Genomic DNA, 25,865 nt, shown 5'->3' on the forward strand with positions numbered 1-25,865 from the left:
TCCATTAGCCCATGCATCCATTTCCATTACCCTCCAAAAAGTGGGTTAAAAAAAGAGGGGTAAAAAGTTGCGATATTGGTAAATTTACAAAAGCTTTCCATTAATTTCCATGGGAAGTTAGGCTAGGAAATGTTGTAACTACTCTTGATTGGAAATTTTTCAGTATGGAAATTAATATTAATTGATTAATATTAATATATCATATTCAAACAGAAATATCCACTTTTTTTCCGATGTACTACAACAGGACTGTAAGAGATTTTTTTTAATCCTGTATGTATAAAAAAATAACCAGAGTGTGTTCCATTTATAAAATCAATGAACAGCTACAGGGCACACAAAGATTTATTTCGAGTGGTTGTAGCATACATAAAAAACTGTCAATAGTCTTTTTAAGTCCTTCTCGTGTTCATGGAATTAAAGCCAAATTTAAATGATCCCGAAATGCAGTCTTCTGTGTTCCATCATCATTTTATTGCATGTGGCACATGCAGTCAGCTGTCAACTTCAATTGCCCATCCATCCATCCATCCATCCATCCATCCATCCATCCATCCATCCATCCATCCATCCATCCATCCATCCATCCATCCACCCATTTTCTGATCTGTTTTATCCTCACAAGGGTCGTGGGGCGTGCTGCAGCCTATCCTGGGTGTAAGCAGTAGGTTGGGACACCCTGAACTGGTTGCCAGCCGCAGGGCACATAGACAAACAACCATTCGCAATCACAACTAAGGACAATTTAGAGTGATCAATTAACCTGCCATGCATGTTTTTGGAATGTGGGAGGAAACAGGAATACCCGGAGAAAACCTGGCACAGCGAGAACATGCAAACTCCACACAGAATCGAACCCTTTACCTCTGCGCTGTAAGGCCAATGTACTAACCAGTCGAACACTGTGCTGCTCTGATGCACATTTTGAATGGAGAAAATAATTTAAAAATTTAAAATGACATTTGAAAACGAAATAATTTAAATTTAAAAATAAAATTAAATGTATTAATTTCACAAGGTCACTGAGAACTACATCAGATGGATGAATTTCTTTGCGCACTGGCTGATACCAAGAGCAGACACACGTGACGAAGAATTTCCGAACTGACTTGTTTGTTAATCAGCAGTTTTGTTAGTTCTTTTCTGCAATGAACAATGTAAACATGGCAGTGAGTAGGTATGTTTTCTCTCTACATGTGTTGCGGCACCATTTGCGTTCACATAGCTTTTATCTTGCTTAAACGGTGACATAACACCTCAACAACAATACTATTCATTAGCACTATACTATTCTATGGCATTAACAATTCACGAAGGACAGCCTGTCAATGACGCAGCTAAGTGACAAGACTGAACAGAACTCACGGTGAGGCCGCCTCGGTGTGCAACCGCTGTCTACGTCTGCGGTGCTCAGGAAAAGCCGACGTGAAGATGAAGAAAAAATGGATCCACACATCGCCTCTCAAAGTGTGTCATTTCTCCACTCTGCACTCATTTGCCTTCGCGGCACCCAAAACAGTCGAAATTGAATTCAATATCCAATCAAGAGCTTCATTATTTCCTTTTGCTTTACGTTTGCAAGCCTCCGGTGCACTTCTTTTTACTCATTCCATTTTCATTTGCGCTATTTATGTGCTCGTTAAATGCTAATCAAGAGGGCGTCTTTGCCGGGCCGCGCAGCTAAAGGGCAAGCACATCGAGTGTGTGATCGGATCAGCGACTGCCTTAGTACAAGCGTTTAACTACTGCAAGTCGGTAGTATAATTCCAACACACACACACATACATCTTATCCTTACGGGTGTGCTTTTATCTGAGAATGGATTTTATGTTTGTTCCGGGCGATTGGGATTAACCCTGGTGATTTTAAATCACAATGGCGTTTTGTCGAGGTCTGAACTATTTTGAAAGCTAATACGATCCTCTCCATCACCCGATCAATATTGCAATTGTAATTGAAAATGTGATTTTTTTTTCAAGGTCTTGTTTCCATGTCTTTTTGACCAAATAGCCCACAAGCGGGCGTCCCGGTGGTCCGGTGGTTAGCACGTCGACCTCACAGTGCAGAGGTCGTGAGTCCGATCCCAGTTCCGGCCTCCCTGTGTGGAGTTTGCATGTTCTCTTCGGGCCTGCGTGGGTTTTCTCTGGGTACTCCAGTTTCCTCCCACATTCCAGAAACATGCATGGCAGGCTGATTGAAAACTCTAAATTGTCCCTTAGTGTGAGCGCGGCTGGTTGTTCATCTCTGTGTGCCCTGCGATTGGCTAGCAACCGGTTCAGGGTGTTCCCCGCCTACTGCCCAAAGACGGCTGGCATAGGCTCAAGTATGCCCCACGACCCTTGTGAGGATGAAGCGGTTTTGAAAATGGATGGTTGGATGGATAGCCTACAAGCAATAATCTCTGTTAAGATAAAGAATATCAGATATACTGTATACCACAAAACTGTTTGGGTTTTATCATTCTGGTTTACCTTAAAACAAAGGAAAACTATCCATTAATCAATATGAAAGACAGTTTATTCATCCACTTCAATTAGAGCTCACTTACAAAGCACTTTTGGTCTTTGCACTGCAGTCTTTACAGCGTTCGCTATGGCAGCTGCACAAAATGTGGTGTAGTGTGGTTTGAATCTCAGTCAGACGGTCATATAATATATGCAATAATGCAAACAAATCAGTGGCTTTCTCACTTCAACTTTTCATGTGTCACGAACCATGTAAGTGGATGGCACTGAACTTATCTGGACACTACATGAATGAATACATTCAACATATTACGTTAAAAAAACCCAATCAGGTTTACTCACCGACCAAAATGAAGCAGAGGTTGTTTTTCTTTTTCAAATTGCACCATTTGAGATTTGAACATTCCATTATACTATGTTACAATGTTGATTTAAATGTGATTGATTGTTTCGTTCTGTTTTTATGACGACGGACTGTGCGCAGAAACAGTCAATAAAATTGAAAATGGCACGACTCTAAGGTGACATAAAACTGACTTTTTAAAGGCTTATTTACAAAATAATATGTCTTTGGAGTGCCTGCCCCTCCGTCAAGTGTTCCAATTAAACAACAGTGAACTAATTTGCAGCATAGAGGACCCAAACTGACTTTCTCTTCCCATGATTTGATCGACTTGGATGGACAAAGATCCAGAACCACTTTTGTTCTGAAACACACACATTCTCAAAGGGTGCATCTTTTTCAATCCAAAAGGTAAGCAGGAGCTGCATTGAGTTTTTTTGTATGCACATTAGCATTAGCTAACAATTGATACTAAGGCTACATTGTTTGATTGTGGTGCTATAACTTTCTAAACGGCAGATTGAACACAAATGGTGAGCAACACGGACAATATAACAGTACCGTACCGTCATATAGTCCTCTGGGAAGAACAATTTAATATTAGTGCTGCAATGGTGAGCTGAGAGGAGTTGAGCGCTCTCAATGAACAGAATGCCTATCTGTACAATGTCCATTTGATTGATGTAGTGTAAATTCAATTATATCATTACAGTATGCTTTTATCAAATCAAATATTATTGTGTGCTATTTAAAAACATTCCAACCCATTTTATGGTGGGGGAGGGGGGTGTCGATGGAACGGATTAATGGTATTACCATTTATTTCAATGAGAAAAAAAATAGAAACATCAGTTAACTGTTTTTTTTTTGTGGTGGAACAATGGAATACGCAATATTTTCAATACTATTTGGATTTTTTAAAGCTTTTTTTGTCTGCATTTATAATTGGAGTCAATTATATACATGTTTTTGCCTAGTGTGTATAATTCTTGATCCTTAGGGTATCAAAAGCTGACTGCCACAGACAAACTAGGAGCCGTTTAAAATTGTGAGCGTAACATGCAGAATCTGTCTCCTTTAAATGTCTTAAATCAAAATAGTGTTACGGTTCTTCAATAACTTTGACATATTTGTAATATGTCAGCGCAATAGCTCATTAAACGTGCATCAGTTCCATCGCAGCATGAATAGTTGATGTCGCAGGCAATTATCACTGAACCCTCAGCACCCATCGAACGTAAACTTGTGACGCTGTTCCTTGTATTGCTGCTGCCAGAAGACATGAAGCATTTGGTAAAATGGCTGCCGAGTGTCAAGGTGACGGCGTGTCTCAACCCTGAAGTGTGGATTTGCTCCACCTCGGCTTTCGTTGTTTTGTATTCGCTGCAAAGAGGAAAACATTGATTTTGGAGCGTTCGCCGTGTTATAAAATGTCCTGTATTGTAGCCAGTACAGTGTTGGCAGAAAGGCCGCGAGCACAGGGGAAGGTTATATATGACCCTCTAAAAAATATGCCACTAAAGCAATATTTGTCAGCATCAACACGGTGTTAGTTCCAGAATTTGGCGCGTCTCATATAATCATGCGGCGGGCTGGATATAGCCAACGGCCCTTGAGTTTGACAAAACAGAAACAATGACGTGCGTTTTGACAAGTCTCACGAAAAGAGAAATATGTGTTGTCTACCCCCCGCAGTTTAAAAGAGTTCTTTGGTTCCCCTTTTCACCTTTCTGCTGTGTTGAGAAGTCCAGAAAACAGATTTTGGTTAAGTATCTGTACTTCACCGTACTCCCATTTGAATCGACCCTCTCGTTGCTCACACAGACACATTTGCTGGTCCATGTGTATCTATACAACGCTCAGTGGCAAGATCCGACCCAATCTTTGCTCCCTGCTCACCATGCATACCACCACCCGCACTCTCACTTTCAGCAGTTTTCTAAATCTCTTTTCGCCGCACTACGATCAACATTTGGTTGATCGTCTTTTCTCTGCCCCCAAATGACTGGAACGTCCTCCAGCAAATAAAAAAAGTAATCTTTGTGGAGTATGTGTTACCTCTTGCCATCTCTCCGGCAACTGTACGTATAACATTGACCTTAATCTCACCGGCAAGTGTATGCAGAGTGAAGTTTAGCCTGGGCTAGTACATTATAAAAAAAAATTGGTGGCTAAAACAGTCATTTAAGATGGCAAAACTTTCAAATAAATGTTTGACATTCATGGCAACACTGTTAGCACGACAAAACAAGCAAGTTGTTTTGCTCCAAAGCAGTTTCTTAAAGTTAACTTGCCCAAGTTAAAACTTTAGTTTGTCGCCTCGACATTTTGAGTTCTGTTTTTGTTGTAGTCTGTTTTGTTATATATTTTTTTACAGTCTTTTGACATTCATTTATTTTTAATGGTAATGTTTCGAAGATGAGAATTAAATGATGTTAATACGTGTTTTGGGAACATATGTTTACTGTTTGGCCTGACTATATTCTGTCATAAATATTTCTAGGGGGGGCTGTCAATTACTTGCATTTTTTCGGTATTCATGCCAGAGCTCAATCCCTGTGCGAGCAATTAAAAAGTTAATTCTCCACAAGATGTCCCCTTAAAGAGGAGATAAAAGGACTTTGTTTTTCAGCTGATACATTCTAATCCGCTACTTGATCACCTATTACGTTTGTCACTTTGGTACGTTTGCACTTAATGGCCACGTGCTGAGAGGTTAACCGTCGTGCCACCAAACTAACTCTTTGCCGGCCTTTTAGCCTGCTGGGAGAATAATGCCAGGCATTTACAAGCAAAGCACTTTGCGATTCGGGTGCTCTTTTCCAAGCACCACCGCAGCAAGGAAGGGATGTGGCCAGCAGAAAACGCTCACTGTTTTGTAAAGGTCAAGATATTTTCACTTTCATATCTTCCACAATTAGGATACTGTATATGTCAGAAAATGGGCTGAATGCATTTAAACCGGTTACAGCGATAATGGTTGGTAAAATACGGAACCGGGCGGCCCGGTGGTCGAGTGATCAGCCCGTCGACCTCACACTGCAGAGGTTCAATTCCATCTCCGGCCTCCCTGTGTGGAGTTTGCATGTTGTCCCCGGGCCTGCGTGGGTTTTCTCCGGGTACTCCGGTTTCCTCCCACATTCTAAAAACATGCATGAGAAGTTAATGGAACACTCCAAATTGGGCTGGCAACCCGTTCAGGGTGTCCCTTGCCTACTGCCCAAAGACAGCCGAGTTTTTTTGTTTTTTTTTTAGTTATCAAAACTAATTTATCAAGAATGTATTTGAAACAGTCCGTAAATGATAAATAAACATTGAACTCATAAACATGTTCCACAATAAGGAGGCTAATCATTTGGTGAGCCCAATGCGCTTACCGTAGCAGTGATCTAGTTTACAATAAAGCTTGCTTATAATGTGTTTATGTGACTCAACTATTTATATCCTGTATTTGTCCCAAACTGGGGAAATTTACAATCTCGTGACATTATAATCCATTCACAAAGGTTTAATAGACATCAAGGCTAGTTATCACTTTCAGGGTGTGCTGATAAAATGTTTGTTTATAATGGTGCTGACATTTTAAACTATGATGAATAAAATATATCATGTTATAACATTCATTTCTAATAAGTAGGTGTCACCAATACATTTAGTCAAACCTTTGGGCAAAATGAAATTAAATTGCCACTTTTTGGTTATTATAATCTACAGTAAGGGCACACCATTAATGGGTTCATTGTTCATCATTTATTCCTGAACAATGGTTAGGTTAAAGCACGAATCAACTACCTACAGCTGTTTGTGTGTGGCACCTTATGAATACTTATTCTGTCAAATGTCCACGCCGACAGCCACGATGGCACCAAAAAGAAGTGTAAGACATCATCATTTTATCACAAGTGATGACCAAACGAGCAAAGCAGCGGTGCAAGGAGGGATGACTATTTGGCAAGAAGATGGGGTCACGCTCATCAGTCTCAATAAACATATCAACGATGAATTTTTAAAGCGCTTGTAAAGCGTTCATGGGGGATACCTCTATTTGTTGATAGACAGGGTAGAATTTATCTTCAAAACAGCTCCTTTGCCAATTTCCACACACAAAACAAATCATGAACGTGTGTGCGTGTGTGTATGTGTGCATCATGTCTGCTGAGGCCGACAGCATGACGGAATGATGCTTGCGATATCACTTTAAGGTGTTGATGAGTTCCATGTACTGTATAGCAGAAATACAATACATGTAAAATACGGACAGGATTTCAACACACTTCACTGTATCTTCCCCTCCCCTCAAGTATTTTTTTCTCCCCGCAGGCTGACAGCTAATACGAAAAATACGCACAACCGCGGCAATTTAAGCCAGGCCACATGCGCAAATGCGCAAGATAACTCGAACAAGACCTATGTTGAGCAATGTTTACTTTTTGCTTATTCCCCTCCCTCCCCGTCTGGTTTTATGCGAGTTAAGGCAGCCATGCGGAGAAGAACAACAGATTGAGTTTGTTTAATATGAAAACAAAATGCTTAACGAGTTCATGTGCGCCATTTGTACACATTTACTCCACTAAAAAGATTGGCCTGTTGAGCCGTTGCATCTCATCCCGCGGCAAATTAGTGAGCATGAGCAGAAGCCGGAATATCATTTGAGCACTTTAATAAAGACACTACAAATCATCAATACGTGCTTTTTACCATTAAGAGCGCCCACCGAGGAAAGGAGGCAACCATTAAAATGGTCTGAATGAATGTCCTTAAACCGTTTTTGAAATGTTATGCTGAGCTGTGGTACAAAAGCGTTGATTTATTATTATTCTTTTTTTTTAAATAAGAATATACAGTGGTGCCTTGAGATTAGAGTTCAATTCGTTCCGAGACCGCAGTCGTACTTCAACACAGTTGTACTTCATATCAGCTTTCCCTACTCAAATGAATGGAAATAGCAGTAAACCATTCCAGTCTCCCAACAAAAATGTCTATTATGTGTATTTTAACACACACATTCTGAAAAATGGAACTCTGTAATGTTGTACTTTGTCAAAACATATAGTAATGCCAAGTTTTATTCGAATGTCAACAATTAAACAGTTACTGTACTGCCATCATTATTATTATTATTATTTTTGCTTCAATTCAATGGACATTGTGCTGCTCTTTCTGGTGTGTGCGCCTTGGCCAGCTTCAAGAAATATAATACAGGCACGAATATACATGAAATAGGCAGGCCAGATTTGCTGAATAAACTGCTCTAATATTGCCCGTCCCCTGCAGAGGATAAAGAATATTTGGTGAGGTCAGCCACTTGAGGATTTGGGAATGCTCCTCTGAAAAATAACGCTAACCACCAATCGCACTTCTGTTGATTATATGTGTTTTGACCAGTAGCCAAATTTCTGAGCAGCCAGAAATGAATCGTATTGGTCGTGTACTTTGAGCTTCAGCAGGGAAATAACAGTTAAGTCGTTTAGACGGTTGGCTCCACATTGACTCCTAAATGACAGCAGTGACCTCAATGCCACTCAAATGACACTCTCACTTACAAGTATTGCGCGTCATAAGGTGAGAAAGAATGTAACATTGCCTTCTTGCAAAAGACATGCGTTGATCCAGCCTGTGGTGGAGCACCAATCGCTCACTCAGCAGATCAGCCAAAGCCTCCAAGCATTTGTGACTGCTACGGAGGTTTCACATCATCATTTAACATCCGCTTTAGTTACAGAGTGGGTTGACTCCCGTTTTCCATAAATATGCAATCTTTCTTGATGATTTTTATTTTGCTCAGATCCTGCCCTTTTTTTTCTCTCGCACATCAAAGTTTTATTATAAAATACTAAAAAGTATATAACATGTAAAAATAAAAACAAAAAACTAAAAACCAATCAATTCAAATATCTCCAAAAACTTGATGTGCTAGAAAAAAATCAGCATTAAAAAAAAAAAAAACATTGACCAATGCATAATGCCACATCTGACTTACATTTGCTTTTGACCAATGTTAATTGACCTCTAATCTTTTTCGTTACACATGTCCGACTGTTTAATATTTGCAAAATTTGCTTTTCTCGAATAAGCAGCTGAACGGCAAAATTCACAGCACGTTTGAAAACATGAATTGGGCCAAAAATGTCCTGTTCACATTGCGACATCATGCGAGCGAGACGACACCTCACAATGGAGCAGCAGCGCATCAAGAGGATTTTAAAGAGGATAATCTCAGAAAAAATTTGATCGGTGACCTTCAAATGTCACAGAAATGTTAACAGCGGGTTGCAAGAGAGACTGGAAGAGACGCAGAAAGGCATTGAAATGGAAGACTTTGACATACTGTGGTCGATTTCAAGCAGCAGGAACCTGTCAACCTCTCACCTCAGTTTGTTTTCACCAAAAAGCGGACTATTCTTTACTTTTTGTGAGTGGTTTATATCTCGCAGAGCAGTGACGTGCAGTGAGGGGAGGCAGGTGAGGCACAGCCTCCCCTGTCATCATGACATGAAAAAGAAACGAAATAATAAAACAACACAAGTATTAATATTTGTGGTAGCCAGTGGCAGTTATTTACCTTGTTTCGTCATTTTAGACTTACAGTAGGTGTTTATTTTCATGTTTTTATTTGTGTTGTTTGGGCAGAAAGTGTAAACGTCACCATTGGGTGGATGTTGACGATGCTCGGATTGAGAGGTTACGTCGTTATTGCTTCACACGCAGGGATGATATGTTTTCCATATTTGGAAAGGAGCTGATTCTGATCTGTAGTGATGCCATTCCGCGTTGTTGTTGTTGTTTTTTTTCTTCGATCGACACTGCCATGATGCATATCGCAATTATGCCACTTGCGAGCAAATCTCAGAATTATGTTACTTGAACATAAATCCTGCCACTTCCTGGTTAACGTTAGGCCACAGCGGCACTACGTTTCTCCCATGTTGCATGTGATCTAATCATTGGTGGTTTTATGTGAGTGGGGCGGGATAATCGGCTCGACCATCAAACTGTAATAATCATACTGTCTGACGTGCTAACCACTAGTTGCTCATGCTGCCCTTGATTCATTGATTTCGTGGTCATGTAAAATAATTTGCTGCTTGTTGTTAGTTTGAAAAACTATGGATCAATGCCTTTGTGCCTCGATTGGTGGGGACAGGAAGTGGGTTCCAAAAGCATGCATGCTGGGATCAGTGAAAATTCTAAATTGTCAATGGGTGAGAATTCTCAAATCCCCTAAATCTGCTCTGATGGGCTTTAGCTAACCCTAATGAGGATAAGCAGGAAAGAAAATCGATGGATGGATAAACAATAAACACTGTTGGCCATTAAGAAGAACTGACTACGTGATTTGTACTGTGCCCTTTGTGTGTGTGTGTGTGTTTGTGTGTGTGCGTGCGGACGCGTGCGTGTGTGAAGAGACGCTGACCTTTGAGAACGACTGTCAGTTCATCTTGGAGGATGCCAAAGGTGCTGTATCTCGAGCTGGTCTCAGGGATAATGTTCTTTTTGAGCCACCCACCGCAGGCGTATTGGTAGAAGTTGTCACAAGGATCCACACTGGCGTCCATGTTCTCAATCAGACGAGCCGCTGCATGGCAAAGAGAAAATGTGTGAATCAGTCAGTCATGAAAATGAACACAAAAAACCCAGCAAGGAATGACATCTGCTCAATACACTGGCAGCACAATGTGCATAACAAAACAGCGAAAAGAATTTACAAACAACTGAAGATGCTGAAATGATTTTAATCAATGGTGTTTGAGTGTGTGTGTGTGTGTGTGTGTGTGTGTGTGTGTGTGTGCGTGCATGTGTGTGTGTGTGTCTGGCGGGGAGAGCATAGCTTATTCAATTTGCCTGCAGCATAACAGCTAAATGCCCCTTCATCATGTTTGCTTTGAAACCTGAGCTCCACTAATTGACCTGTGTCCACAGACATCAGAGCCCTACTGGGTTTCTATTCTATCAGCATTTCTTTCATGTATTCAGAACCCAAACCATTCAGTGATTCATAGACCAGCAGCAGAATTTTTAAATCTCTTCCGACTGGGAGTAAGTGTCAAGCCTTCATAGACCACTCGAGTAATAATTTATCACAAGTTTTTCTCAAGATAGCACAATCAACATGATTTGACCATTTTACAGCTGTTATTTTTTGGTAAATAAAAAATAACATGAGAATTTGAATTCAATATTCCCGATTTTTAGTCTACTTCATGTTGCGACTTGAACCACATAAAATTTGACTTCAACAAAATAATCATGAATCCAATGATTCAATTATGAAGGCTTTTCTAAACCTGATTATTGTGCATCATCCAAAAATGTGCTCCGAACGGAGAAGTAAACATTCGCCTATCGACGTGAGGCACTTGAATGGATTTGAAGAGCCAGTGCTAAATAAACACAGCACAGCGGGCTAAATCCGCTTGATTTGTTTTCTTGTCTGGAACCAGTCAAAGCTTTTGCCTCTATGTCTCTGTTTATACTACAAAATAAAAGCGAGCAGGATGTTGGCAGGAGCCTTTTGCGGGCAAGAAACAAAGGAGACAAGAGGAAAGAGCGACCCTCCTCATCATCAAACACGCCGCCTACAATAGTCTTGAGGGACAGAGCAGAAGACTCGCTGATGTGGACCACCGGCCTTTCCCTTGACCGCCTGGCACACAAACACAATGTTTCACGCTCCGCTGGTACAGTGAATAATGTACATATACACAAGTCCCCTTGAAAACAAACCACTTTTTATTTTTTTTATTTTTTGCCTGTCAGAGACAAATACACAAATAAAAACACACACATGACTAACATCTTTTTGTTGTGGGATTCTTTGGATGTGGATTTCATTGACGTATTTAAAGATTTATTGATTTATTTTGCAAGGGAGACTCTATGGGGGCATCCGTTAAATGTTAAACAGAACGCTAAAGATGATAAACGCAGAAAAGTTTGCACAATCAAGCAGTAGCATGTCATGTTTTTTGTCAAGATCGAGCTGTTGATTGAGGAGACATCTGCTCTGCGTTTGTGCTCCATCATTTGTGATGTACAGAGGAATGAGACATACGGAAGAAGAAGCGCTTACCCGACCGAGTGCAGTCAGCTGTTGTGCAGATATCGACTGCGGGGAAACGGAACAAATCACGGTGAATATTTGCTGTCATCATGTCACAATGGAAATCGACATCCCCTCGCGAGCCACACAAACTATGATTCCACACGCTGTCATGAACTCAAAACGTGTCTCACGCTCACACCAAGACGGCTTGTTTGCGAAGATTCTGATTTGGATCCACATTTTGAAATACATAGAAATACCTGAAATTGAACATTTCCACACTTGGCCAAAACTGGACTCATTTGGATAACAAATTGCTACCATTTGGTAGCTCTATAATTCAGATTTAAAATTACAAATGTAGGTATTGTCATGATTGTGTTTGTGACCAACAGGTGGCACTGTAGGGCTCTCCCTGCAGCTGCACACCTGTTGGTCGTTATCTAATTATTGCTTTAAAAGCACTCTCGGTGTCAGGTCATTGTTTGTTTGCTTGTCCTGTCATGTTTGTCTATTTGTTGCTCTCATTTATGTTTGTCATGTTTTTGGTCATGTTTCTGTTATTGATAGTTTTTTGCTTAAGTCACGGTTTTGTTTGCTACTTTGGATTTGTTTTGTTCTTCGGACTTTGTTTTGGATTTAGTTTTCTGTGTTTTATCAAGACACGTCTTCAAGTACAACCTACGGTACTCCTCCCTTCTGCCTGCTTTTTGGAGTCCACCACCTCCCAACATGACAGGTATTCTTTGGCTTTTATTGTGGATTTTCATTTGCTTTTTTTCAGTTTGTATTTATTACTTATTTCGAGCCTTTTCTGTTGCTGGTCCCTCTCTCTGGAATGACCTCCCACTGAACATTCGGCAAGCCTCCTCGCTGCCCATCTTCAAAACCCTCCTCAAAACTCACTTGTATTCTTTGGCATTCGACTCAGCATGACTGAGATTTGTTCTTGGTTTTACTGTTTGGTGCTTTCTACCGCCTTTATTAGCGATTTGGCTTACTGTTTATTGTGCATGTTAAATTGCTCAATGTACAGCACTTTGTATGCAGCGATGGCTGTTTGAAAGTGCTCTATAAATACTGTTGACTTGACTTGGCTTATTTTCATTTAAAAAAACTTTTTGGCAATGATTTACAAAAAAAAATTTAAAAGTAATTAATATTTTTGTTAACATATTTAATATGGATTTTTTTATGCATTTATTATTTTTAAGAAAATATGGTCCCATTTTATTTCCCTCTAAATAAGTACTGTGAAAAAAAATTTTGATTTGATTCAATTATTCATTATTATGATTGTTTTTTGCATGCATGTATGTATGTATGAGAATATGACTGTGTGCATTTTTTTATACTTAAAATGACCAAAAACGTGGGACAGTATAGATGTCAATCGTTAGAGTGGCACTGTTGTTTGCTTTTTATTCCACCAAGTGTGTACATTTCACATCTGGTCAGCAGTTATCGATATGAAATCTGATGGTACATAGTACAGTATATGCCTCATTGTACAGTATGTTTTGAAACTCACTTAAAAAAAGTGACAAATGGCGCGACACCATTCTGAGTTTTTGTTGGTGTGCTCTGGTAAGGAAATGCCATGGAGACAGAGTAATTCAAAGTGAAGTCGGACGTAATGAGACTTGTACTGGGAATTCCTGCATTCTACACCGGTGCTAAAACGTTTGTTCTGTGTTTTTACAGCAGCCTCTGCTCAGCAGAACGTGTCGCTGCTCTTAAGCATGCTCCTTCAAGCATCGTGTAAAGTTGAGGTCCGTGCACACATCGTTTGGTGAAATGCTCTCAAAAAAAGCCCACCTCTCCTGGTGGTTTCTCATGTGAGTCCAGTTGAGGGTTTTAGAGGTGGAGGGGTGAGGGGGCACTCACCAGTCTGCTGAGTAGCAAAGAGGATGACGAGGGCCACAACGATGATGAAGAGCAAGGAAACGACTGCAATCAGGGCAACCTCTAGGGGGGTCCAGCGGGGTTTTTTGGCCGATTTGGGTGTGCTGTTGTCGGTCATGGTCAGTACTTCGCCTTGTGCTGCCAATTGTATGGAATCACCTGAAAAGCATGTACACGCACTATCAACTGACTTAGACAAACGGACAGACATATGGATGGATGGATAGACGGACAGACCGACCAAACTAGCGACCGACCACCCATCCAGTGAATAACTGACCTACCCACCAACCCAGCGATATATGACACGGAAGGGGCGGTCGGAGAGCCCCCTGCTAGCAGCCTTGTTAAAAATACGTCAATTGCATATCAAAACAAGTAACAACCGATGCTATATTCATTGAGTTCGTCCATAGGTAGTACATAGAATTTACGCATAGGTGGACATTGTCAGTCCGGTGAGTCCGTCAGCGAGCTTCGGTCAGTATTTTAACCCGTCACCAGCCTGTCCGGCATCGAGAACGGATTGACTTCTACTAAGTCACTTCGTGTCAGGTGCCACCTAACACGCAGCAAAATATAAAACAGTATTTCACCAATCAGCACGCCATGTATATGTGTGTGCACTGGGCTCATGTGGGTCAGCATGAAACACTGACACAAAAAGTGACAGACAGACAGACCTTTTGCCGATCTGACAGTTTTCCCACCTCTGCATTTGCCCATGTTCGGGAACAAGCTAGCTAGCTCCATAAATAGCGATAGATAACATTTCGTTTACATTTATTGTATTAAGCAGAATTCTAAATAACTGCTGATTTGACAATATGTTATTTTAATTCTCAAGTTATATTCCAAAGTAGGAGCTAGCTTCTGCTTGTGCCATCGATATACGGTATTTTCCGCACTAAAAGGAGCAGCTAAAAGCCTTCCATTTGTCTAAAAGCTCACAGCGCACCTTAAAATCCAATGCGCCTTGTGTATGGTCATTACGGTAATATGTCAACCCCAAAATGGCTTCTTGTTAGAGACAAGCTTACAACACAGAGTTCAAACTAAAGGCGATCGATTTCGCAGTTGAACTTGGAAATAGAGCAGTGGCAAGAGAGTTCAACGTTAATGAGTCAATGTTATAACTTGCTGTCGGTTAAGTGAACGACAGTACGTCGATGCTTTATTAAATAAGTTTTACTGACATCTGATCGCCGTTATATAAATCGGTGTAGTGCAGTTTAGCATTCTGTTGCCATTTCCTTAAGAATAGCTCCATCTAGGGGATGCATTGTAGATTGCGTCTTATAACGCGGTGCGTCCAATATATGAACAAAATTGCAAAATAGGCCATTCATTGAAGGTGCGCCTCATAATCCAGTACGCCTTTTAGTGTGGAAAATACGGTACTGGATAGGTTGACAGATATATTTTTCATTCAGTGTGTTAAACGGAGAGGTGACATTCCATGTCCCAAGAGCTAGCTTCTGCAGCCGAGGATCGGACCGCCAGGGCCCCCGCCTTTGGCTGCCGCCCAGCTCGCATTGCACCCGACCCCTTTGACCCCTCCCACGGGTGGTGAGACCATGAGAAGGGGTCCATGTTAAACGGAACGGGCTGTTCGGTCACTATTACCACCGATGTCAGAGTTTGGTTCGCATTGCCGGCAGTAAGTCGGAATCGTTTCCAATGAGGGTAGGACTCCGCCAAGGCGGCCCTTTGTCACTGATTCTGTTCATAACCTTCATGGACAGAATCTCTAGGCACAGCCGAAGCGTTGAGGGGGTCCGTTTTGGTGGCCTCAGTATTGCATCCCTGCTTTTTGCAGATGATGTGGTGCTGTTGGCTCCTTCAAACAGGGCTCTCCAACTCTCACTGTTTCGCAGCCGAGTGTGAAGCGGTTGGGATGAAAATCAGCACCTCCAAATCTGAAACCATGGTCCTCAGTCGGAAAAGGGTGGAGTGCCCCCTCCAGGTCGGGGGGGGGAGATCTTGCCCCAAGTGGAGGAGTTTAAGTATCTTGGGGTCTTGTTCACGAGTGAGGGCAGGAGGGAGCGAGAGATCGACAGGCGGATCGGTGCAGCGTCTGCTGTGATGCGGACGTTGTATCGGTCTGTCGTGGTGAAGAAGGAGCTGAGCCAAAGGGCGAAGCTCTCAATTTACCGGTCGATCTACGTTCCAACCCTCATCTATGGTCACGAGCTATGGGTCGTGACCGAAAGAACGAGATCCCGGATACAAGCGGCCGAAATGAGTTTTCTCCGCAGGGTGTCCGGGCTCTCCCTTAGAGATAAGGTGAGAAGCTCGGTCATCCGGGAGGGGCTCCGAGTCGAGCCGCTTCTCCTCCACATCGAGAGCAGCCAGATGAGGTGGCTTGGGCATCTGATTCGGATGCCTCCTGAACGCCTCCCTGGTGAGGTGTTCCGGGCATGTCCCACCGGGAGGAGACCCCGAGGAAGACCCAGGACACGCTGGAGAGACTGTCACCCAGCTGGCCTGGGAACGCCTCGGGATCCCCCGGGGAGAGCTGGAAGAAGTAGCTAGGGAGAGGGAAGTCTGGGCTTCCCTGCTAAAGCTGTTGCCCCCGCGACCCGGCCCCGGATAAGCGGTAGAAGATGGATGGATGGATGGATGGATGGATGTTTTAAACGGAACCCTAATAACTTGCTGTACTTGCGGCCCAATCTATTTTAATTAACAACTCAGTTTGTATGTTAGTAGATTCCTTCTGGCCTTGTGAGCTGGCTTGCTTGCTAGCTGGCTAGATGCATATCTATGGCTCGATAGATACAGTCATTTTGACAAACAAGCATTTTCTCCTCATTTGGGTACACAGTACTTGCCTGTGTGTATAATTCGGACCAGGCCTGGAAAAGAAAAAAAAAAGGTTTAAAAGTTGGCACGGTCCAACTTCCTGGACACTGATGGCATAAAGAACCAAGAAAGCGATGGGAAAACAACAGATAGTTCTGTCAATGATATGAGCCTGACGCTCACCAAACAGCTTTGTTTTCCTCTCTGGGGCCAAAGTGAAAACTTTGAAAAGTTAATGTAACAAGCAAGAAAGTATCCCTGAAGGCAATTAATCTGTAATCCCCCAGCATGGATTCACGTAATCGCTGCATACACACACACACACACACACACACACACACACACTCAGGCCTCAAAGCCATGGTGTTTTTCTTTCTCTCACATACTTTTATAAACCGTTGTCATGAGGAGCCCATGCACATGGTCGGTCTTTCCCTGTGTTGGCTGTGATGAGAGCATCACACAACCAGGGGATAAAGGCCTCATGGCATTCTTCGAATGAATAGAAAGACGCATGCACACACACACGCACACATGTTCGCACGCATGCTATATTCCTAATCTTATGCATTTTAAATCATACGTTGTACTTTTGACGACACTACCAATCAGTGGAAAGCCAACATCGTTAGCCACACAGATTATGGACCATTAATAAGGCAGGAACGTTTGGTAGGCCATCCCATGGTCATTTATCAAGGATTTTTAAAAAAGACACAGCCAAGTGGCCTGTACTTTGAACAGGTCCAAAAACCTTTATATGGGTACATCAATTTAGCCATATAGTTAAATACTTGGAAATACAATGGAAATGCAGTTTATGACAGGCAAATGAATCAAAGTTTGGTTTTTAATTACATTCTATACTATTATGTTTATTACTGTATTTCATATTCAAGGGGGTTCTTGGTCTAGGGTGGTCCGAACATATGAGGTTTCGAGATTCTGCACAATGAGCTACTTTATGCAAGAAGATAGATGAAGTTAGTGCCATACTTACTGACAGGGACGGCACTACGTGGTGGTCAAGTCACTCTTTGGCCACCTCCTGGCCACCCCACAATTCAGGAGAAAACATTGATTCCTTTGTTGTGACATTTCCGCTATTTTCAACAGGGCTCCCTCAATCTTAAATCCGTTGATATTCTGCCACATTTCATTTATATTATTGATTTCTTCATTTAGTATTTATTTTTATGTAATCATTTATATTCTATTTATATAAAGAATAAATTTATATATGTTCTGAAAGCAGTGGCGGTGATCGACTGGTTAGAACGTCTGCCTTACAGTGCAGAGGTGCATTCACGGTGAGTTAATTGAACACTCAAAATTGTCCCTCGGTGTGATTGTGAGCGGGGATGATTGTGCCCAAAGACAGCTGGGATAGGCTCCAGCACACCCGCGACACTCGTGAGGATAAACAGATTAGAAAACGGATGGATGCATGTTCTGAATGCAAATTAAAAGGAACTGTCTTTTTGAGTGAACATTTCAATCTTACAGTCAATGTCAATCCAAATCACTACTTTTAAATTATAACAAGCAAACAACATTGTTGAGAAGTTATTAGCCAGGTTCATCATTTTTGGTCTGTCTTATTGAAATGAAGATCGATGATCACCTGTTTACATGTGATGGGATATTTTGGAATTTGTTTGTCAAATGAGCACAGTAGTTCTAACTAGAGGTGGGCATTCTGTCAGTTCTGACGGACGATCCGACAGTCCGTCACCGATGGTCATTTTGCTAATGAATGATGAGTGACGAATTGACAGATGGGCCACATCAAATTCGGACAGTCCAGATACAGCCCACAGATCGCCCGCCCCATCAAGCCACGGGGTTCGTTTCCCACTTGAGCATGCATCGCTTCACTCCGCGCACACCTGACTAGAGGCTTTTCACTCAAAGCCCGTTGTTCTTTTTTGGCAGCGCTCGCATTGAATAAAAGAAAGACAAACACGTAAATGAAACATTTGGTGCAATCTGCCCCACCGACAAGGAGGAGGTGGAGGATGTGGCCGTCCGATGCTTTCGACTTGATTTTCTCGTCGGGAGGCAAAACATACAACGGTGACAGCCAGGCCTCCCGCTGCTGCAGTGAAACTGTGTGTGTGTGTGCGTGTGTGTCGACCTTAGTGCGCATTGTTCCACCTCTCCATCCTGATTCATTGCGTGCCAAGAAATGAAATGCAGATGCAATGAAGTTTATACAAACAGAGAAGACCAGGCGAGGGAATGTGCAGAAAGAAAGACAAGAATGGAGGTGTACAAACCAAGTGGGACGCTGACGGGTACTAAATCATGTTTAAAGGCGACTGCCTCACACTGAGCTGAGGCATGTAGGGTATGGGTCTGGTGAGCCAATCAGAGCATGTCACTCAGTGGCCATCACCAAGATTGCAAGTGTGTTTTTACATAGGAACTGTATATGTTGGAGCCTCCAAAGTGGAACACAATGTAATCATCTGAGACGCTGGTCGAGTTCTAATTTCGAAAGACTTTTCACAGATGAGCTTTCACACCCCCCACACCAAAAAATGTATTTTATATATACAGTATATTTATTTTTTTTTTGTAATTGTGGCGAGAAAGCAAAGTGTGTGAGTCAACAGGTGCAGTCTGCGAATGAGGTGATCAATTAACACCTCCCCCCCCCAAAAGTTTTTTTCAACAGCAAGTGTATGATTACTTCTATGTATGGCATGCACGAGTGAATCTTGTAGCTTGGCATCTAGTGTTACATTCTTTCCTTTGGCACGGGGATCTCTTGGTATTCAAGCACAACTGTCAGAGAAATTAATTTTACTTGAAGAGAAGAAAAACCCCACTCGTAATATAATTGTATTCATGTACTGTAGATTTTAAATTTCCAAGTAGTCCAGTTTAAAAGTTTAAACCACTAGCAAGACACTAGCAACAAACGTAATTTACCAAGCTACTCAAAAGAGGGGGTGAGAAAGAGAGTGTGAAAATGGCCATGCTGGTCTTGGACTCAGCCACGATCAGGTAAAGTTAATCCTGTTACCGAGGCACGGAAGGGGAAAACAACCAATCAATGAGGAGGGCAGCATAACAAGACATAGAGAACAGAACAGCAAACTTTACGACAACTTATTTTTTATCACGCTGTTGGTTTTATTTGAGGAGACCCCAAAGTTTCCATGCTCCCCCGTCTCTCTTTTCTATGGCAGTCTCTGCCAAAATATCCAAAACATAATCACTCCGTGTGTCTCTTGGGACCAAAGCAACCCCTTCAAAATGAAAGCCATTATTTATCAAGACACCTGAAAAACACCCACATGTCCCTATACACACACACACACACACACACACACACACACACACACAAAACATAGTCCGTTTTATAGGCGCCACATCCATAGGAGCCATCCACATGTCATACACTTAATTGAGGTGTTCTAATAAGCACAGGAATGTGCCCTACTTTAACTTGAAATGTTCTGTGGGACATGTGTCCGGTTGCTGCTGGTGACTGATATGAATCGCATCAACCAACAAACACGAATGAGAACACTTCAGGAAGTTTAGTCACGTGATGTTTGTCGCATTAGCAGGGTGGAAAATATGCGGTAAACCCCCAAGAAAGCGATGGTTTTACTTGAGTCAAGTTACTGGCGGGATGCCACAAACAGGCAATTTTGTGAATATGTGGCCAAGAATGCGGCTTGTGACCGCAGTTTCAATTCGATGGAAGAGCTCTCCAACGTATGGCTCCTCCCATTTACAGATGAGATGAAAACTTTAATTCCCTGTAAAGTAAATTGTGGGTCCAAGTTTGACACAAAACACAAAAGAGAAATTTCTGAACTAGAAAATGTTTTCGCAAGTAGAGACGTGTTTTCTGCGTAAGTGCCCTAATCCATTCCAAGCCCCAACAAAATTCAGACATAAATGTTTTCTAAAGCATAAAAATGTCCTCCTCATTTTTGCCCTCTTGAGTTCATGTTCCCTCTAAAAAGTGTTTTTTTACCTGCCGTTTTGCCGTTTTTCGCTGTGAGTAGCGGCTCACACTGTATTTTTACCTTTCGTGTCTTGAAATTTCTTTCGTAACAAGAGGCAAGATTTTCCTGTTGAGATGTTTCATAACATAAAAATTTCGTATGGAGAGATGTTCGTAAGTAGAGGTACCACGGTATGACAAGTTCAGAAAATGAAAAATCAAGCGATTCTCTCCACTCCTTGTGCTTCCTACTTTGTCACAACATGTGCCCACACTCAGGACAAACAACAAAGTGCCATGGAGTGGCGACCTGATCGGTAAGATGCTATTTCAGGATGCAGGCATTGCACACTAGCTAGCCAGCTAGCTTACTGTGTTGGATAACCACCAATGCAAACGAAGGCCTTGTTGTTCTCCCTTCTCAAGTGTATCAGTTTTGGCACATTTCAGCCATGCCAAAAAAAATCAGGAAAACGTAAAAGGGTGAAAAACAGTTCCATCCCACAACACATCTCATTACACTCAATTCTGCCTGTGTAAAATTTGGGGAAAATACCAACAGAAAGAAAATGCCACCTATGCATACAGTTAGACTGTGCTTTGTGTTGGGGTTTACCTCTGCACTAAAATCGGACTCTGAAGGCCAAGAATGTTGCTGATATATTAACGTATAACTAAAATCAGAATATCTACAGTGTATATATATATATATATATATATATATATATATATATATATATATATATATTTTTTTTTTTAATTGGTCTACCTGCATTGGCACCATTCTTCAAGGCATTTCACGAGGCTAGCCTTTCTCTCTCAATTCTGAAAGTGGCCGGACCCCTCTCCAGTGACATAAACTGAAAAAAAAGTGTGGAGGGAATCGTGAGGGAAAGCTCGACGTAAATACTATACCATGCCGGCCTTTCCAATTTAAACTGTATAATCCCGCTAAGTACTGTGACGTTAATTTGGGAAGAAATAAATAAATATATCAAATATGAAATTACAATATGACAAAAAGGCATTTACTTAAAATCTAGTGTACTTCAATCAGTGCACCATACCATTAGTTTTGTTTTGTTTTTTTACCCCCAATCACACTTTAGGGGGCAGGGGGGGTGGACATGTAAATGAGCTGTTGTCATACCCGACAAAATCTCATTCACACCTCCTGGGCACAGGTGTGTGACAGAGTGGGAATCCATGCTGAAAGTGTAAAGATGCACATACAACACACACACACACACACCCACACACACGTTTTGCTGTGGTCAAGGGGGGTTTTAAATAGAATGTAAAGGATAATAATAATAATAATAATAATGCATTCTATTAATTCATTTGTCCAATCATTCTGAAGACTTGAAGCACATGGTTGTCATATTTATGAACGAAATACGATAACATCCACCACACATCATCGGAGAATAGAATTCGTCTGCCTGCTCCTGGATCAAATCCACCAAAATCACATTACACAACCTACCCCACAATTTAGACCTGGTTTTACCTGTTCTACAGTTTCTTCTGTTCTCTCATCAAATTGTTAGGTATGGCGTGGACGTGTAATAGAATAAACACTTGGCCTGTCAGAATGTCTATTGCGAGGCATAGTGTAGTCTGCCAAATTCACAAACGCGGTAATCAAGACTTGCACGGCACAAAAAAAAAAAGATCTGCTAGTTTTTATGCTGAGCGCACGTGCGCGTCTACGAAAATAGCGTATCTACATTGTTAGTGTCAGTGATGCCCGCTGACCACTTCTAAAAGTAATTTCCAGAAGCCCCAAAAAACGTCCACAAAAAAAAGTCTTTGCACCATCTGACAGAATATCTCAGTTGAAAAATGGAAATTCATACTTTAGCATTTCCACAAAAATGTAAATACCGGTAATATAGATGAAACATTTAAATGTGTAGTTACTATACCAGACCAAATCAGATCTTGCACATCCCCAACAGCATGCTCATCACAGTTTGGGAATCCATGCCCAGGGGGATTCCAAATGCACCATTTTAATTTGCTTGAGAACAACAACTCAGCAGCCTGCCGCTCTATGATACTTTTAATAAATCTTCACACCCCCGACACTTTAAAAACATGCACCCCAATGCAGGCACAGTTATTTTCTTCTCTAAAGTCACACTTTGGGGAAAACAATGAAGTAATTGGGTGATGACACAATTAATCTCGGACACCCCTATCCGTACACTGCCACACGCTGGAGACAGAGTGTGTCATGACTCGAAAAGCATGTCATCAGTACAGTGGCCTGGGCCAACCCAAGAAGAACAAAAATCCACTAATGATTGTACCATTGTGGAAAAAAAAATGTTTGTGACTCTTCGCCAATCTGCAACAGAAAAACTCTGACCCTGTATCAGCTCCACATAAAATATTGACCGACTGGACTGCATTTTTTTTTAAACCGTAAAAACATGGTGTGATTGTCAAGGAAAAACCAAACTGCCATTAGGAGAAGCAATGAATGATATAAAAGGAGAAAAAGAGCGATACTTAGATGCTGAGTGTGGCGAGCCGATGCACTTTTAATCTCGCAAGCCTACATGATGGCAATGTCATGTTAATTTGGGTGGAGGAAAATTCACACTTTAAAAGTCTGATACCTCTGCCAGAGCACTGGCGCACCCCAAGAGTGTGTGTGCTGGGAATCCATGCTGTAGCTTTTAAGAGATACCTACTGCCTCGTTCGACGAGTAATTTCCACTAGAATGGCACTTCTGTGGCCCTATAAAACTTTTAATATATCTTTACGCCCCCTTACACTTTTAATCTTGTGCACCCCATGAGGGCACTGGAATGTTAATTTTATAAGAAAAAGACACTATGGGAACATTTTTTTTTTTGCCGTTACACTTTTAATCTTAGTGTCGTGCACCCCAAAGTGTGTGCACACCAGTTTGGGAATGCTCACTGCCCTTTGTACAAGTCATTTCCACTGGAATAGCAGCTCTGCCGTTTTATAAAACTTTCAATATGCTCTGACACCTGACAGAATATCTCAGTCACACATTGGACTGTACACTAAATTTGACATTTTCACAAAACTTGAAATAATAAAGATGAAAAATAAATGGAATTCAAAACGGTCGAATTTTAACAATAAATTCATAATTCTAATTTAAATTTTATCAATTTTTTTAACACCATGTATCCTCATTAGTATAGCAAGCCTATCACATATAGACAAACAACAATCCCACTCACATAAGGACAATTAAGATACTTTACTGAAGCCACTAAGAATATTTTTGCAATGTGGTAGAAAGCAGAGCACTTGGAGAAAAGAAAAAATCATACAAGTATATAGACAACATGTAAACTGCACCAGGAAGGCTAGACTTGCACCCCTGTGCTGGTTCTGGGGAGGGGCCAATAGGGGCCAATGCCCCTGGAGCACTGATTCTGGAACCCTCTGTGCCCCCGCCCCCGAACGTAGATTAGAAAGTAGCGCCGACTCGCTGACGCCAATCTCAGAACTATGAATCCTCTACCGTGCCACCCGGATTTCAATTGCTTCATGTAAAAATATTTGATGACAATGTTCCGATTATTGAATGGAATGAAAAATATCAAATGCACGTTCACTCGTTTTCAAATGATTGTGTCTTGAAAAAAAACGAACTAATAATGTTATTACATTACCGAAATTTTTTTGATGAGCCTTTTTTTTGTTGGGCTAAATTAATATTAAATAAATATTAAAGATCTGTTTATAATGTAAATGCTCAATGGAATGGATGAAAGTGCAAATCGGGCTGCATTTTGCCCACAGGCCACACTTTGGCCACATCCCAATTCCACAGCCAAGTCCCACTGGATCAGCAGCTCTTCCGTCCTATAAAACTTTCAATATGCCCTCGCAACCTTTGACAGAATATCTTGAAAAATAGAGCTGGGCACACTCACTTTGAAATTTCCAGTAAAGCTTGAAATCACAAAGATGAAAAGTTTGTGCATGCGCAGGGAGACTCGCTCATGCAAATCAAATAAAAGCACACATAAGTGGAGTGGTTCAAAACCACTCGGCTGGCGCACAGATGGTGACACTCCTGTTGCACGTCGTCAACTCCAGTGCGGTTTTTTGCATGAATCAACTGGTGCACACACACATGCCGCCTGGTGTCACAGAGCGTGCACGCCAATACCCCCACGCATGCAAAAATAATCGGCGGCGGCACAACTTACCGGACGTGTCGGGGAATTTGGCGGCGATGCTATAAACTGGCATCCCATCCGCTCCTTACACATCCATCAAATCCACTCGGGAGAAGGAGGCGCAAAGTGCAGTTTTGCTCGTCTCCGTCTGGAAATGTCCACGAGGCACAAAATCCCGCCTCTCTCCCTTTCCTTCCTTCGCACGCACACACGTGCACACGCGCGCACGCACAGGCACACGCGAATTCACGCACACGAACGCTCAAATTCTCCACTACCTTACGAGTACGTCATGCAGCCGGCCAGGAGAAAGTGGGAGAATCGCCCAATACATGGGAATGAGCCATCACGCTCTTGCCTATGCGGTGCAAGTGGTCAGGTGTGAGGTGCACATGGCGCCGTGTTCCACTGTGAAGCCCCGCACCCCTCCCGAAACTGGTGAAGCGCTCAAAGGCTGGGAAGTGCGGGGGACCAGATGTATTCAGTAAAGGACGAAATGCGTACAACACTATACTGCAAACTCAGTCCAAATAATAAGCTTTCAGACAGTAGGCCAGCATCGTGAATTCAGTGGTTTGCACATCTGCCGCCTCACCATTCCAACGTCCAGGGTTCGAATCTCTCGTGTGGTGTTTGCATGTTGTCTCTGTGCTTGTGCGGGCTTCCTCCCACTTTCCAAACACACGTGTGTTAGTTTCCCTGCAGACAAAATTGGCTATAGGTGTGAGAAGCGTGAATAGTTGTTTTGTCCATTTGTGCCTTGCGATGCCCTGGGAACCAATCCAGGGTAGCTCTCACCTAAACTCATCAGCTCACCAGCATTCCGAATGAAGAGCACAATAGGAAATGGATGCTATGTGTGTCCTGCGCTTCGCTGGCAACCAGTGTGTGTGAGTCTGTGTGTTTGTGTGTGTGCGCACGTGTGTGTGTGTATTTATGTTGTGTGTACATGAATGTGTTGTGTGTGCGTGTATGTATGTGTGTGTATATATATGTATGTATATATATGTATATATGGAGACGGTGGTTCTAATCCCGCTTGGGGCAAAAATGAGCACATAACACCATCCAGTGTGGGTCCTTGGGCAAGATCCTTCACGCTAATGCCGACCTCATACAATGATGAGAGACAATAAAACGAATGACATGCCGGCT

At 42.0% G+C, this 25,865-nt stretch overlaps 1 protein-coding gene across 2 annotated transcripts in view; it reads right to left on the reverse strand.

Moving 5' to 3' along the window:
• LOC127608401 (neprilysin-like) overlaps nucleotides 1–25,087 on the reverse strand; it is a 44,398-nt gene extending 19,311 nt beyond the window's left edge. The window contains exons 1-5 of one of the 2 annotated variants that reach the window (XM_052077401.1): nucleotides 24,741–25,087; nucleotides 16,591–16,614; nucleotides 13,739–13,915; nucleotides 11,879–11,914; nucleotides 10,223–10,384 (exon numbers count right to left, since the gene is read on the reverse strand). In XM_052077401.1, the coding sequence (XP_051933361.1) occupies nucleotides 10,223–10,384; nucleotides 11,879–11,914; nucleotides 13,739–13,915; nucleotides 16,591–16,614; nucleotides 24,741–24,783 (442 nt within the window). In that variant the 5' untranslated portion in view covers nucleotides 24,784–25,087. The remainder of the gene's footprint in view (nucleotides 1–10,222; nucleotides 10,385–11,878; nucleotides 11,915–13,738; nucleotides 13,916–16,590; nucleotides 16,615–24,740) is intronic. The other variant, XM_052077402.1, reaches the window with a different exon arrangement.
• Between the last annotated feature and the right edge of the window lie 778 nt (nucleotides 25,088–25,865).

Source organism: Hippocampus zosterae, chromosome 10 (assembly GCF_025434085.1).
Source record: "Hippocampus zosterae strain Florida chromosome 10, ASM2543408v3, whole genome shotgun sequence".
NCBI classification, from domain to species: Eukaryota; Metazoa; Chordata; class Actinopteri; order Syngnathiformes; family Syngnathidae; genus Hippocampus; species Hippocampus zosterae.